The sequence below is a fragment of the Ambystoma mexicanum genome, chromosome 7q (genome assembly GCF_040938575.1).
Source record: "Ambystoma mexicanum isolate Mex_15411 chromosome 7q, UKY_AmexF1_1, whole genome shotgun sequence".
NCBI lineage: Eukaryota > Metazoa > Chordata > Amphibia > Caudata > Ambystomatidae > Ambystoma > Ambystoma mexicanum.
The window spans coordinates 1,106,831,733-1,106,849,076 of NC_090941.1; the positions used below are offsets into that span (position 1 = coordinate 1,106,831,733).

At 46.9% G+C, this 17,344-nt stretch overlaps 1 protein-coding gene across 1 annotated transcript in view; it reads right to left on the bottom strand.

The window, feature by feature from the left end:
• Window positions 1–13,180, bottom strand: part of TIMM10B (translocase of inner mitochondrial membrane 10B) — a 42,552-nt gene extending 29,372 nt beyond the window's left edge. The window contains exon 1 of the mRNA XM_069640479.1: window positions 12,991–13,180. Within this exon, the coding sequence (XP_069496580.1) occupies window positions 12,991–13,020 (30 nt within the window). The 5' untranslated portion in view covers window positions 13,021–13,180. The remainder of the gene's footprint in view (window positions 1–12,990) is intronic.
• Between the last annotated feature and the right edge of the window lie 4,164 nt (window positions 13,181–17,344).

Here is a 17,344-nt window from a genome sequence, read left to right on the forward strand (position 1 = left end):
CCGGACCGGCAGATCCAACGCCGCAGAGCAGAGTGGCAGACCGCCGGCAACGAAGCCGAGGGAGAAGGGACAGAGGCGGTGGGGGTGACTCCCTGCCCCTCCCAGGAGAACCGCGGAGGCATCGCCCCCCCCCCCCACCCCAGAGGGAACCGGACTTCGGGCGGCAGCAACAGCGGGCGACGGAGCGGTCATTCCAGCTACCCTCCCCCCGCGCCCTTCGCAGAGGAAGGAGAGAGAGCCACAAAGAAGACGCCAGGAGATCGGCTCCAAGGGCACAGGGCCCCCGACACGGCGCAGAGCAGAGGCACGAGCGAGAGCCCCAGGACAGCGGGGTCGAAGCTGAGAAAGTTGGTGAGCACCTAGGATTGGGGAGAGAGCGCGGGGACCACTACAGGGCGCCCAGGGGCGATCCAAGAAGACACCCCCTTGAGACACAGGGGACTATCAGAAGCCCTCGCACAACCCGGGAGAACACCAAGAAACACACAGGGGACCATTAGAAGCCCACACATATTCCAAGAGACATTCATAACATGTCAAGGGCAAAAAGTAAAAATAGTGCCTCCCAGCAGACCCCGATCCCCTCAAAGCAAGACGCAAATATCCTTCAACTGTGGTCGGCGGACACCACGCCGCAAGCGAAGGGAAAGCCGCAAGACAACCAACAAAGGGAAGAAATGGCACAGGTGAACCCCATACAACCCCCTTCCAGGGATGACATGCAATCATGGTTCCAGGAACTCCAAGAAAAATTCATGTCCTCCGTACAGGAACAGTTCACGACGTTGAAAAACGACATGAAACAAGCGGTCCAAGACCTAAGGATCGATGTGGTGAAACTGGAGGAAAGAACCGATATATTGGAAAGAACACTCCAAGGGATAGATGAGGAAACGCAGCAGACGAGTGAAGCCCAGGAACATTTGATGAGACTCACCCATAACCTGGAGATTCAGTGCGAGGATTTGGAGAACCGCTCCAGACGCTCCAACATCCGCATCAAAAATATGGCGGAAACAGTACAGGACAGAGACCTTATGTCGGCAGTTAAGGATGTGTTCAGCAATATCATAGAAGCAGCAGAGCCGGATACAATCGGAGTCGACAGAGTCCACAGGGTCGGCCCAAAAAGATCGGGAGCACCAGGGGAGAGGCCAAGGGACGTCCTGGTGGCACTTTCCTCCTACCCGCAAAAAGAACAAATCCTGAGGAAGGCCAGAGAAATGGACCACATAAGAATGAACGGTCAAGAAATCCAATTGTACCAAGATCTGGCACTGACTACACTGCAGAAGAGAAGGGCGATGGCCCCACTAGTCAAGGCCCTACAGGCGAAAGACATTCGATACAAGTGGACGTTTCCATTCGGGCTGACGTTTACATGGGAAGGGAAACAGCGGAGAGCAACCACCTGGGAAGAAGGCCTCAGCATAATGGGCCTTCAGGGAGATACGGAGGAGGTGGAACAAGAGGCACCCAGCGGAGAGCAGAGGAGAAGACCGACAGGATGGGAAACGATCAAGCACAATAGACCAGCCAAAGGAAGAGAAGGCCGTAGGAAGCAGACATGAAAAGAGGATGAGTCACAGAGAGAACGTAGGGCGCCAAGCGACATAGCACCAATCTCTGGTGAGGGAGCGGGAGAGAACACTGCAGCTGTACATGAACTGAAGAAGGCGGCCCGGGATGGACCCTCCGGCTTGGAATCGGGTAAAATAAGACAGTTATGTGGGGTTTAGGAGCCCCCACACACACAGCCCCCGAGAGGAAGGAGGGCAGGGAGCCTCGGGCGCAACGTCCGGGCATCAGTAGGAACCCTTGCCCTACTCGGGGGCAACAAGTTCGGTTTAGTTTGTGTTACCAGTTAGGGGGGGGGGGTTAAGAGGGCGGGGAATGAGGGACCGGGACAACAGACCGAGGGCAGCGGTGAAAGAAGGGATGTCAAATACTCAGAACTTGTGCCCTACAAAATGGGGAAGATATGCATAGTGACCTATAACATAAGAGGGATGAATCACCCCGTAAAAAGGGTGAAACTGGAGAAATTACTCAAAAGGGAAGGGGCGGACCTCCTTCTCCTACAAGAAACGCATATAAGAGCAAAAGACAAACAAAAGGCCAGGATAAGGGGATATACAATATGGGCCCAGGCTAACGCCACAGACAAGCGGGCGGGAGTCATCATAGCAATGAGGACCGGAAGGGACGCCATACTGGCGAACTCCATCACAGACAAGGAGGGAAGGTATGCGTTCGCAAATGTGGTGCTGGAGGGGCAGAGGATCACCCTAGCGTCAATATATGCACCCAATGTGGGACAGGACGGCTTTCTTAGAGACACCCTGGACAAATTAGAATCCTTTGCAAGTGGGGAAGTGATCTTGGGAGGAGATCTGAATATGGCATGGGACCCACAAAGGGACAGAAGCACAGGAGGGGCATATGGCCAGGGGGCTCCATCGAAACGACTTAAACAGCAAATGGACCAGCTGGCCCTGAGCGATGTATGGAGGGAACTCAGGGGGGACCAAAACGGGTACACTTACTTCTCACATGTCCACAACTCGATGTCACGAATCGACTACCTATGGGCTTCGGTGGGCCTCATGGGCAGAATCCAGGAGGTGGAAAAGGGGGCAATCGCACTATCGGACCACGCACCCTTGTGGCTCGATATAAAACTTCAGGGGAAATCTAGAGGTCTGTGGAGGTGGAGATTGCCGGAGGACATAATCCAGGACAGGGTTACGGGGGAAACCATAAGGGGAATGATAGAAGAATACTTCACGGACAATGACACAGGGGAAGTATCAATCTCCACAGTTTGGGAGGCGTTTAAAGCAGTGCTCCGAGGGAAACTAATGGCACTAAAAATAGCGAAGGAAAAACAGAGGTCGGCGTGGGAAAAAGAACTGGAAAAGTCAATTACTGAAATACAAGGGAAGATACTGACACAACCCTCCAGGGAGCTTCAGAGGACTCTTAGACACACGCAGGGCCAGCTGGAAATGCTGCACACAAAGGGAGCGGAAAGGAGCCTTCTATACCTAAGACAAAAGGTACTACATTAAAGCAAATAAAGCAGATAAGTTGCTGGCGAGACAACTACGTGCTAAACAGAAAGACATAATCAAAAGCATAACAAACATGAAAGGGGAACATGTTACCGGCACACAAGACATAGGGGAAGTCTTCAGAGAATATTACCAGAAACTGTATACCACAGACCAACCGGAGGCAGATGCACAGGACACATATCTGAAAACCCTCACATTCCAGCAAATCTCACCGGCAGACAGGCAGGCCTTAGAAGACCCCATAAGGGAAGAAGAAGTTAGAAAAGCAATAAATGAACTACCGAAAAATAAAGCCCCAGGCCCGGATGGCTATACAGCCCCATTTTATAAAAAATATGCGGACCAATTGACCCCGGTTCTAACCAGGTTATTGAATTCCTTTAAAGAAAGTGGCAATGTGACCCCCACCATGAACGAAGCAAAGGTCCTGGTATTTCATAAACTAGGGAAGGACCCATCCTGCCCGGCCTCATATAGACCAATTTCACTGATAAATATAGATGCCAAAATATACACAAAGATATTAGCAGCTAGGCTCTCCCCGCTTCTCCCTGAATTAATTCACCTAGATCAATCAGGCTTTATCCCGGGGAGACAAACACACGACAATCTCAGAAGGGTCACCCATCTGGTGGAAAAGATAGGTATAAAGCGAATCCCAGCAATTCTCCTGGCACTTGATGCTGAAAAAGCATTTGACCGGGTGGAATGGTCCTTATTATTTAAGACACTGCAATGTATGGGATTTGGGGAACACTTTATTGCCAGAATTAAAGCAAACTACAACGCCCCAACTTGCAGAGTGGCCATCAATGGGGAGGTATCAGAAAAGGTATACATATCACGGGGAACAAAACAAGGGTGTCCACTCTCTCCCCTCTTATATGCTATATTCCTAGAACCCCTACTGATGAAAATTAGGGAAGCCGCGAATGTTAAGGGGATAGAGATGGCAGGCATGCAACACAAGATTACCGCATATGCGGACGATATGCTGTTGGCACTAGAGGAGCCGGACCGGTCGCTGACTGCAGCAATGGGAGAGCTAGAAACTTCGGGGCCATCTCGGGGCTAAAAATCAACAGAAACAAATCAGAAATACTAATACTGGCAGGTGACGGGGATAAGATTAAGAGAGAAGCAAGGGCACTCAACCTCAAGATAGCGGAGGAGGGTATTAAATACCTGGGAACTACTCTCACACACAAGGTAGACCAACTGTACAGTAAAAACTACCCGCAGCTACTTACTAGCGTTCGAAGAGACATAGAAAGATGGAACCCATTGCTGATATCATGGTGGGGGAGAATTCAGGCGGTAAAGATGACCATTCTCCCAAGGCTCCTATACCACTTCCAAGCCCTGCCGGTGGGGATTCCCCGCTCATTCTTCAAATCACTCCTGAGGGTAGTCTCAACTTTCGTATGGAAGGGGAAAACTCCGAGGCTGTCCATGGCGGTATTAACCTCGTCAACTAGGGAAGGAGGGATGGCACTGCCCCACTTTCAAAAATACTACCAAGCGGCCCAACTCAAGGTGCTTCGGGAATGGCTGGGAGAAGACCCACAACAGATATGGGCAGCACAAGATAGGGCGGTGGCCAGAACCCCACTAGTGGAACTACTCTGGAAGCAGAAACAGCACAGAGATCCCAATATAGGGATCAGCGTCATACTGAGCACGACCTTGGAGGCGTGGGACACCCAAACAAGAAAGGGCACAATGACCAACAAAGTAGGCCCATTCACACCCATATGGAGGAACCCGCAGTTTCCGCCAGGGTTGGAGCAGGGCACATCAGACAACTGGGAGGAGGCGGGCATAACGAAAATTGGGGAAATGTTTTGCAACAATGAAATTATTCAATTCGAATCATGCCTCACACTCCCAACAAGAACCACACGGAATAGATATAGCTATGAACAACTTAAGCACTGGCTAAAAACTCCCGAAATAGCGAAGGCGGCTACGAGAACCCTAACCCCATTTGAGAAATACATCACAACCAACTCAGGGGCAAAGAAATGGATTTCTACACTATACTCCTTTATAAACAAACAAGGTGAAGAGATCAAATGGGCATATATGCGCAAATGGGATAGAACGCTGGGAAGGGAACTCACGAGAAAACAGTGGGAGGACATTTGGGCCCAGATCCCCAAAATGACAAGAGCGGTGCAGATGAGAGAAATGTGGATTAAAATAGTGACTCAGTGGCACTACACGCCTGAGAGACTGCATACTATGTTCCCAGGAACATCTAACCTTTGCTGGAGGGAGTGCGGAGAAATAGGGACGTGGAGACACATCTGGTGGGCCTGTAAAGGAATAGTGCCGTTCTGGGAAGAAGTTAAGGGAGAAATGGGCAAGATATTTCCAGATGTGGGACAACTAGACGAGACCGTATGGATGTGTGGCATGAGAGATGACACTACAAGAAGCTACACGAAAGCACAATGGAGAAGCTTTGTGGGACTTCTCATCGCGGCATGGACAACAATTGCCCAAAATTGGAAAAAGAAGGATACACCGCTAATATTTACGTGGCTTCAAAAAGTATGGGCGCAGCTAGCAATGGAAAAGGTCACTCACACAATCCAAGGCACTAAGAACAGGTTCACCAAAGAATGGGGCGGGGTCTTGGAACACCTGCAGTCAGACTTTATGGATCAATGGTGCCCCCACAACATAAAGGTCACAGACATTTTCAACGCATAAAGAAATCCACGAATCAAGTAACACGGTCCCTGGGAGGGAGGGGGGAGGATGAGTTGGGGGTGAAATGTAGGTACAAAGTTTTATTTGTTGTGTTTATGAAAATAATAAAAACATTTTTGTAAATCAGGCCCAAACAGTGGCAGGATTGAAACAGCAGTGTAAACTGGGAAACGTAAGCCCCCAAAAAGTATGAGTGGCAAAACACAAACAGTGGCAGGATTCAGGGGTCGAAACTGAGGGGCGCAGGGAGCTATTTGGCTCTTGCTTGTAGCCTAGAAGAGCATGGTTAGCTTGACACCAACAGCTATTAGGAGCTACTTTTAGCTTCCCAGGCCAACGGATGATGAACAAACACCTATGTGAACTTAACTCTGTGCATTTGGGACAACCTATAAATTATTAGGACACATATATACACTATTTAATGCATATGGGTTCATAAATAATACGTTTGTTTTAGGGGAGTTTTCCTAAAGTTCACTTATGGTGTAACTTCATAAACCACAGGTCCCAAACTCTTAGTATAAGTCCGTACCACTCATGAAACCTTGATAGAGTGGCAGAGCAGTCAAGCTTATCATAAGTGGAAAATGTGAGCCGTGGGTAAATGCACTGAAGCAATTTAGTAGAGCAATTCAAAAGGACACACCTACACACATACACACACACCTTAAAATAAAGCCATAATAGTTTTCAAAAATTGGTTGGCAGAGTTTGCTCATGAAAATTGTTTGCAATTGTTTGATTAGCAAACAGACCCTTTGTTTAGCAATTTTGTACTAATATTGTTAATGTCATTAGACGTTATTTGTACCCACAACATGAAATGAGCAACACTACAGCAGTTTTGCAAACCGCTGAAATAAGACATTAGTGAGAGGAGTCAGGCCTTGCAAATTCTTTAAACTTCAGCTAGACCTGCAGGTCGGGTAACTGAGTTTACTTATTCAACCTAGAAGAAATGCCTTCGACCCATAGCAATGGAGGACAACAAATGTCAAATGCAATTTCTGTAAAATGGTGCATGTCACTACAAATCCACTATGTCTGGCACACCGCTGCCACCCACAGGCCAGTCATGCATAGTGAAACGTGAATTTAACATTTACTGCAAAGCAAATGTTAAATAAGTTTCAAAATCTCTTGCAAATGCTACTTGACCTTCATAAAATCTACTCTACTTTGCAAGTGGGCGAAAAGATTTTACGAGCCATAGATGAGTCTGTAAAATGGTTAGCTGCATGAACAGACACAAATAGATATGATAAAAAGGCTCTGAAAACAGTTTGGCCAGCCGTCTCCTGCAGGTGGTAATATATAATACAATCATAAAGCGCAGTTAGCTCTGGTGTTTCTTTTTGCAGTAGCTTTGTAGATGTACAGACTGGATGCACCCATTAATCACTACTTTGCGTAATCATCTAGTTCGTTTTGTGTATTCATTATGTAAGAAGAAAGACCAAGCAGAGTGGACTACAGACCAGACAGAGAACTGGGCAAACTAGGTGGACTATTGTAGTCTGTGGTCATCTCACTTTCAGGGCACCTGGTATAAGTCAACAGGGTGATAATATAAATGTAAAGGAGTATGGGTTCGCTCATGGGTTGAGCACTAGTTGCAAGATGTATGCAACCTGCTAGTTACAGAACTAGGCTTGCCATCAAAAACATTTGATCATGTACATTTTTAAAAGTGTTCACTTGTCAATATGATCCCTCTTACCCAGTAAAATGAAATAGTCGACACTATGAATTAAGATACACTAAACTTTACTGTAAAGCATGGTGGTGATGCAGTGTTTTACAGCATCAATACTGTAATTATGTTCAATGGATTTGTACCACGCACCGTCACCAACGGAATCAGCCCCTCAGCGCTCAGGCTGATCTCCAAATGAGAAGGCGGGTGGGTTAGTGAGAAGAGGGAGTAGGATAGGGAGAGCGGTGGTGTCCCGTTGGCAGCTTCAGTTCGGTATACACTGTGCGCTAAGCTTTGGTGCAAGTATCGGAACGATGACAATCCTCATGTGCTTTTGGTGCGGTTTATGTGTTTGTTGTCGCAGTGTGGTGAAGTGCGTGCGGCTTGCAGTGCAAGAGGTGATTGTGTACGTTTGTGTGTGCGTTTATCCAGTGATTTTGAGCTTTTTGGTTAGTGGGTTAGAAGTCTCGCAGCGGACCTTCGCAGTAAGGCTGAAAGCCTAGATTTCAGAATCTCGTACGGTGGTGGAGGGGCCCAGGTCTCACAACACACTGCATTCCAGCATACAATAGACATGAATGTAGGCCACACCTAAACACGATAATCCTGCATAGTGGGAGAGAGACCTAGGGTTCATAATATATTAGGTTTCACCATATAGTAGACAGAGATGGAGGATATACCTAGGTTTGGGAGTACTGTGTGGTGGGGGCGACGCAGGATAACGTTCACAGCTTCAACCAAGTGTGGCACTTGCCAACATTCACAAATCTGTCTAGATGCGGCACAGGTTAATGGTATGTTATCCATGTATGAAGATGGAGGCTGCGCCTAGACGTGAGAGTCCTGTATAGTGGGAGAGAGGCCTACGGTTCATAATACATTGTGTTTCACGATATAGTAGACAGAGACTACCTAGATTTGAGAATCCTGTATAGTGGGAGAGGCGCATAGATTTCTTAGTGCAGCAGGTTTCAGAGTATAATACAGTAGAATTAGTTTAATAGACAGGTGGTTTGATATACCTTTATTAGAGAGAACGTTTATAACGGGCGATTGCTACTGTTGAGTATTCACTAGGAGAGTGATGTAGGTAGGGCTTGCCAGGCAAGCTAGGTTCTCAGGTAAAGTAATGTAGAGTGGCAGGGCTTTCTGGAATAGAGTGATTTCTCTACTCCCCCCACCCATGCCACACTTACTTTATTAGTTGCTGCTGGTTGACGGCTGCCACTGGCCTCCCCTGCCGACACATCTTGGAGCCACTGTTCGTCTCGGGCCCTTAGTCACAGGCAGAGGGCTGCCCTGAGGAGGCCAGTCAAGTCCAAGTATCTCGCCATCAGGGCCGGGGGGAGGGAGGTATCAATCAGGGAAGTGGGATTGGGCAGGGGTTCCGGGACAAACTAGGTGCAAACAGGGTTAGGGGTACTAAAAAACACACTAAATGCGTTCAGCAGTGGCCCACGAGGGTCACCTACCTTTTCCTTTGCCTGCAGGTAAGTTGTTAAATTATACATTATGTAACAACTTACATTTTAGGGATGGAAGTGCATATCTGTCTTTTAAAAAAAATATAAAGCTGACACATACTGGTCTTTGCCACACAGGATATAGAAAGCTTAACAAAAGTATCATCCTCTTGCCTAGCACTCCTACACATGCCTTTGGTACTTACGAGTAGAGGAGATGATTACTGCTGCACATTCTCTCCATTATGAACAGAGAAAAGAGGGTGAAGAGAGCAGAGGGCAAGAGGGGAATGCAGGGCGAGCTGGGCTTGCATTGAAGAGGCCAACTTAAGTAGCTAACTTTGCTACAAAAGTGTCCATTTGATAAGCAAACCTACAGAATTGCATAGCAAATTGCTATGCAACAATTATTTTATGCCGTGGCACAGAACAGGTGTAATAATTGTAACACACTGGAATGTATGACGAGGAGGGATAGGGTCCACAGCCAATCAAAACAGAGGGGGTAGGATAGGGTACTGCCACTAACCAGCCCTAATCAAAAAAGCTCATCCTTCTGCATACACCTCTTAAATTCTGAACTAAACACAACCAAACCTCCCCCTTACCTTCAGATCCGACAGAGCCCCAAGAAACCATGCAGGTGGCGACAGTGCGGTATAACAACCTTCAACATAACATTACTTACTACCCAACTCTCCCACCCTGGAGTCCAGAGGAGGGAGGGGAAATGGATAGAGACCTAAATACTGTCCCTCCAGAGCCCTCCCCTCATCTACCTCCAACCCTCTACGAGTGAGCCGGTTCTCCAAGCAGAGATTTGGAGGGAGATCATCGTCTGGAACAGCCTCCCTGCCCCTTCCGGCTTGATCCCGATCTCCTTAAATTCCAGAAACTCCTCAAGACTTTCCTCTTCTCTGCCTTCTCTCTCTCCCTGCCCTGCTACCATATCTCTCTGCTCTTTCCTCTCTCCTCCTTACAGCTTGTTGACTGGCCGCCTGATGTACCTCAGAGTCTCACAGGTCCCAGGCACCCCCGCCAGTCCTCTCGCACTTGCCTCCACGCCTCGCACTCACCTCATTATCGCTGCACTTATGATGACTCATGAGGTGGCATCTCTCTGCACTTATCCCAGTCTCCACCGACTGGGTGCACTAAGACCCCACCCCACAGCCTCCTCCCCCACCCCCTGTAACCGTCTTTGCACTTGCATGTTCCGATTGCACCATGCCTAAAGATACTCTGTCTGTTCTCCCCGTCTTCACTCCCTGCATGGTTATGCCTTCATTTGCACTTGGAAAAACTGCAGAATCGTCTTCAGACCCATTTGCGATTATCCCCACTGTTAATTGTACTATATGCACGTAATCTGCCTGTGCAGACTATTATCGTTTCAGAATTCCAAGGGCCCTGAACGAAAGTTTTTACCCCCTGTGTTCCCTTCCTCCTTGAGCGCTTTGAAACACTTGCCTTGTGTATAGGTGCTTTATAAATAAACATTACCATACCATTGTTTGCTTAGAAATAACTGAAGGAGTGTGGGATATTGGCAGTTATCAAAGTGGGACAGGCAAAAAGAGAAGAGGTGCCTGAATGTAGGGGTGTACTTCATAGAGAAGTACTGTAAGTAAGTTAATCAAGGTCCAACATGCCTTCGACCTGTCCTGTAATGTTTTGCCCCCTCCCGATTAATCTCCCCCTTCCCTCCTGAGAACCAATGCACAAAGCAATATCAAAAATTTAGAGAAAAAAGTTGAAATCAAATGACCACGACTGAAAAGAACGCAAAGAATGCACACCATGTAGTTCGTTATTGGTCATGCCAATAAAGTATCCTGTATTGTATTTTTGTTGTGGATCTCCCTCTCCCAAATCCCACCCACCTCTAATCCATGACCCTCCTCCAGGATCAGGTGTTCCAACTTTCTCCTGTTTTAATGTCTTCTGCGATCTAGTGACATGTTCCCCTATATGACCCGGGGTCTCCCTGACCCTCCGTACTCCTTTTCCAGGAGGCAGTACCTCCCAACAATGTGTCACAGGGACATCAAGAGCACCCCATTAATCTCCCGATTGTCCCAGACTCACCTCAGTATCCATTTTTGACTCGCTGCAAATCAGAGCCAGCCCGAGGCATGTGCAGTGTATGCAATAGCACAGGGCCCCGCTCTCAGGAGGGAGCTCCCGCAGGCACCAGTGCCTGCTTCGACTATCGCATGTCACATTATTTTAAAGAGGGGATGTACTGCTTCCTTGGAGGATTTTCGGTTTTTTCGAGCAAGGCCAAGGTGTCACCTCCCAAGCCATTGTGATGCTCTTAAAACAAATTCCCGCTCCCAGCGGCCCATCAGACGCTGTAGTCCCATAATTACTTTCTTTGCTCTAGCCTAGCTTTTAAAGCAGGAACGATTGACATGTCATTGGTCATTTAAGAGACCATCGTTTTGGACAAGGCGTTTCCGTGTTAAGAAATGTAAAGGGTCATTTTTCTAAAAGCACAAGTTAGCTGCCTAAATGTACACCCTCCTCCAGGCCACTTACAATATGCTGCACAGAGCAGTTTGAAACTAACCACATTATTTTCAGAAGTTCACATTTAACTTACCAAAAATAGTTTATTTTTGGTAGAATGGAATATATAACCCACAAAAATAGTTTTGTGGCAGAATGAAATACTTCCATCACACCATATATAAAGCCTGTATTTGTCAAACATTGAAATAGAAGCAGGTACGTTTTTCTCACAAGGCTAAGTCTTGAAAGTACATTTTCAAAACTCATGGCCATGTTTTGCTTTCTGTTGAATTGCATTCTGGTATTTGTAGTCTCCTATTCTTGATGAGGCGAATAATGCCCCAATAGAACAATTTTGGCCTATCATGTTTCTATAAGAATGTATATATATTTGTGAGAATACCTTACTGCGGTTTGTGTACTTTTCAAGTCATATTTATAAAAAAATCAAAATTACTGTGCAAAGCCAAACATGGGGGCGAGGGGAAGCGAGCAGGCAAGCAAGTAATTTACATATGCCCAGGATGTGGTCATAGGTTGCAATCCTGGCTATGTTATTTTCCCTCATTGTGGCTGTGTGTTTTTTTAGGGGATAACTAGAGGGTACATATCAGTGGGCACACTTTTTTCAGATGGTAGTTACTACCCTGCTTGGTTATTTCAAGCATACGGCTACACAGTGGTGGAAATGCAAAAAATGTGGCGGGGATCCCACAACACAAGGGTCAGTGTGGGGGAGGAGTTTAGGGGGACAGTGCCCGAGGGGGCATGGCTCGTAGCAGACATCCAGCAATGCTGGACACACCCGCAACGGCAGCATTGCCCAATGACCAGCACTGGCTATACAGATAGCAGCTAGGTTGTCCAAGTGCAAGACTACATAAAAGTGTCATCAAAACACATGTCTCTTAATCGTATTTTGTTTTTCTTGGAATATTTTACAATAGATTGTTGGGATTAAAAAGGTGGGCACCTTTTAAACTTTGCCAGCGTAGTTATTGGAAAATCTCCGCCCTGAGGTCATTTTGCTGGTGTTAATGTCTTTTACATGTCAATGCTCTTTTGTCTTGTGCACCTTCTTCTAAAGGGCAAGGTCAAATGAATCAAACTTGTACATTTCACTTTAAGATATGCAGTTCCCACACCCAGTGATGGGAGGGTGTCGTAACCATCACCATATTTCACAGCAGGAATGGGGGAAAAATCCATACGACTTACAGGAAGATATAAACATAGCATCTCAGCAACAGCCACCTAACCTGCTCAGTTGCACATTCCGTTAGGGGATCCCCTGCTTTCCCTTTCACTTCCTGCAACCCTCCAGTTTTTGCATGCTCACCCCCTTCAATGAAGGCACAGGGGGTACATTGATGAAGGATTCTTCTCATTTTGACTGCTACTACCAAATAACGCGCCCCCTTCCCCTCCTGCCTGCAATGTCCCATTAACTGCCCCCAGCAGTGAACTCTCCTCGCTACCTGCGGGCTATTTCCCCGTGCCAGCACCTAACACTCACGTTGCGGAGCTGCTGCTGATCCCCGTCCATGGCTGGCAGTAGGCCGGCGTAAACTCCAGCGACCTAACCTTCCCCACGGGCTCTTCAGTGCAGCGCACGGTCCCATTCGAGAAACGGACCATAGCAACGCCGGCCCAGCGTCCTCTCCATCACGTGACGTCGTCGCGTTCCGACGTGCCTGGTACAGTCACGAGCCTCACGTTGCCACTGCCCCTCGTCATCTTTGCACGCGCGGGAAGGCCGAGGCGCGAGATAGGTTCGTGGCAGGAAACTGATGAGCACGTGCACTCCTCCTTTACGCAGCCAATCAATCTGGGCTTGAAGCTATCGAATACTTGATTGTTATTTTAGTGGAGACGGGCGATAATGCCTACATGGGGAGGTGGGAATTTTGGGGATGACTGTTATTTTAGTGGAGAGGGGCGATAAGGCCTACACTGGGAGGGTGGGTATTTTGGGGATAATTGTTATTTTTGTGGAGGGGGCTATAAGGCCTACACGGGAGCGGGGGGGGGTATTTTGGGGATGATTGTTATTTTAGTGGAGAGGGGCGATAAGGCATACACAGTGGAGGGTGGGGGGTATTTTGGGGATGATTGTTATTTTAATGGAGAGGGGTGATAAGGCCTACACAGGGAAGGGGGTATTTTGGGGATTATTGTTATTTTAGTGGAGAGAGACAATAAGGCCTATACGGAGAGGGGGGTATTTTGGGGAATTTGTTATGTGTATCTGTTCTCCGGGGATATTCAGTATATACCAGTTAACATAAGGCGGATAGGTATTTTTGGGATTGTTTTCTCCTGCAGGGTGGCGATTTGGAGCATGTATCCTGTGCAGAGGGACACATTTGGGTAGTGAAACATGGCGGACTGGTTGTGCTCCAGTGTAAAGAAGCAGTTTTTATGTGCACATGCTGCATTTACCCCTTTGTAATGTGTAACAGACGGGGCTATTATTTTTTGCAGTGACACATTTAGGTATTTGTGCTGTGCAGAGAGTTGGGCAACTGTGGGATTTGGTGTCTTGTACCTTGAGGTGTATTTGACCTGGGACAGGTGTACTTTACAAAGGTACAGAGTAGGGGATTTCCTTGATTCAGAGAGTGGGATTAGATTTCCCTGCCCTGAGGGGTTATTTGGAGATGTGTCCTGTGAAGCAGGGACATGTTTTTGCATAGATTTATTCTGTTCCTGTGCAGAATGTTGGATTTTCCCCGTACAGGGAGGAGGGGTCTGAGGAGGGGCATATTTCTTACAGTTTTATGGTGAGAGGCGAATTGGAGTATACCATGTTACATTTTGGGTTTGGGATCTGTGTAGAGCAGTCCCCACGGGACTAGGAACAAGTTGAAAGGTAACAGATTTGTATCTGTTAAGGGTTTATTAAAGGGGTCACATGGTGTTTATAGGGTTTGAAATTAAGATTGTATAAAAAGGAGCTAAAAGCAGCTCCTGATTATGCAGCATTAACCAGTTACCAGGATTTCTGCCATGCAAATCTAACTTCCACACAAAATGCAAACTTACTATTTTGTCCATTATTTATGACCCCTTATGCTTTAAATGATGTGTTGGTGTGTCCTAATCTGTATATATGGGTCCAAATACCCACAAGCTCATGTTCATTGAAAGTGTTCTTTTGCAGTAGGGAGCCATCGCATGTTTACATTCACACAGGCATCTCCCTGCCACCACATTTTCTTCATTTGCCCAGCGGTGGAAAATGTTGGCATACGTGTGTGTAAACCACCTTTTGCCCCGCACATTTACACTTTGCTATGCAAAGTGAGTAAATGGTGGGCAGCGTTACATTTAGTTTCGAGCATATCGGGCAGGGTTTAATTGTGCTTGTATTAGGTGTGGGGTAATTCTGCACCTGCTGTGGATTACATTATCCACTTAAATTGTACTTATAGCCGCTGCCTGCCATGCAAGCATAACAGGCAGTATAAGCAATAGATCCCTATGTTGTCTGCCTGCTTTATGCTGCTGCATAAAGCTGGCGAACCCCATAGGGATCTCCAGCATTTGCACCGGCATGACAATATATGCCGGCGCAAATGCTGGATTATTTGTATGATGGAGCGGAAGGGTGGTGGTGAAAATGCAAGTCTATTTGCGCCCCTCCTCGCCGCCATACAAATGATTGATGGTTTTGTCCTGGCCCGGCTTAGTTCGATTGGTGCATAGGTGTTGGATAACTACATTCAGGTTTGGCAAAATTCGTCCAAAAGGGACGAATCCTTCTCTAAGGAAGGGAGGATCTAGAATCTTTCTTCCACAGTGTGTACCAGGAAGGTTTTGAATGATCCGTATGCGAGCAAATGTCAAATATCCTTGCCCTTATGGGCTGCTATGTGAATTAGGGATGAGGAGATGACCGTGTGATCTGACCAGTCCAGGGAGATGGTAGCAGCACAGTTTAGGAGGTAGGTGGAGAAGAGGATTATATCCAGTGTATTTCCGTAAACTTAAGTGGGTAAGAGCACATGTTGAAGTAGGCCTACCAGTTCAGCTATGGCTAAGAGGGCTTCACTCTTGGTTGGGAGGGTCACAGGGATATTTGTGCATCCCGAAAAGATGTTATTTTCTTGCAAGATTGATGCTGTCAACATTAAGTAAGTGATCTCCTCTCTGAAGGTCCTACACCTGCAATGTGGTGTGCAGAAAAGGTGGCTTAGTCTTTTAGCAAGATGGGGAATTTGTACATAATGTTTTCCATTGTCTTAAGGGGTGGCCGGCTTTGAGCCAAACATGGCCAGTTCCTTTTGTATATGGCTACCACCCTTCCTGTTTCCCTGATCAGACCGCATGTTGAATGCTATAACCAGGTGGTATGATGACATTGAAGGTATGTGAGGAGGCTGGAGTCAACAAGTTTTGGTGATGAAGATTGCGGCAACCGTGGTAGGTGATGAGTTTTTCAGCTTTCAGGCATGTGTGCTGCGGCTCATTTGGTGTTGATTAGCATGATGGCATTTAAACTTACAGAGTATTTTTGAGTCAAGTTTACCAACCGTTATTATAAAAATAAGCATTACACAGACGAAACAGAAACCGAATGTTCATGCTTTCATATTAATAGAGCCAATTACACTTCCCTCTGACTGATGTGCAGGTCAGCTACACCTACAAAATACTTTTTAAGAATGGCATGCAGCTATTCTAGGCAGGTAAAACCGTATGTTGTAGTATACTATTACAGTTGCTTTTCAGGCCAGTGGAACACAGGCTAAGCTAAGCTATAGCTTTCTAACTTATTTAGGATGGCCCAAGGCAGACCAAGGTAAGTAAAACCCATAAACCTTTTAAAGAAGCTACCAGCAGCTTAAAGGTATGTATAAACCTAAAATTGTTTTAGAATCTGTATAAAACAGACAAGGTAAAGCAAAACCCGGTTGGGGAACTTACACACTAATATCCTGAATGAAATAGTTAAGTGAAGCCAGCAGCAATACTTTTGGGGAAGGGGCACTAACAATTCACAGGTGAGTAAAGTAACCTTACATATACTTTTCAGAATCACACAACACATTCAAGGCAAGTAAGAACTTTTGTAACTGCTTACTCTCAGGGTTACAGTTACCAGACAATTATTTTACAAGTACATTTTTAATCACGTGTTCTCTTTTCTAGGCAACAGGCCCAATCTTTAGAAAGTCTTTCCCTTATTCTTGGAATATGAGTGTTCTCAGTGGCAGAAGGGGGGCCACTAGGTCTCTAGTGTCCAACAGGCAGTTCAGGATAGGCACAGAAGTAGCAAAGGTTAGAGTTCCTAAGGAAGACTGTTCAAACAGATAAGTATTATACTTTAGAGAGGTTGATAGGGTCCAGGGACTTCTGACACCCTACGACAGTGGTCTTCAAACATTTTAGGCCTGCCCCCACCCTGACCAATATGTAGGCAGGACGGGTCCTACTCAAAAAATGCCAAGGTCCCTGGGCTCGCCCACCTGCTGTCATCACAGTCCCTGGACTCCTTCATCCCACTCTTCCCCAGTCCCTGGGCTCACCCCACCCCACCACAGACCCTGGGCTCTCCTCACCCTGCTCCCACCACTATCCCATAGCTCCTGCCCATCCGGCTCCCACCACAGACCCTGGGCTCTCCCACCCGCTCCCAGCACAGTCCCAGGGCCAGTGGCGGCTGGTGAATTTTTTAAGTGGCGGGGCATAAATATTACCCCAAATATGCCATCCACCAAGTGTAGCTAGGGGGCCCTAATCAATCAATGGGGGTTTTCCCACAGAATTCTTTTTAAATTATGGGTTAAAATGTTGCATTTTAGACCATACTTTTAAAATAAATTCGGTAAAAAGCCAAACAGTTTCCAATTGGTGCCTGGGTGCAG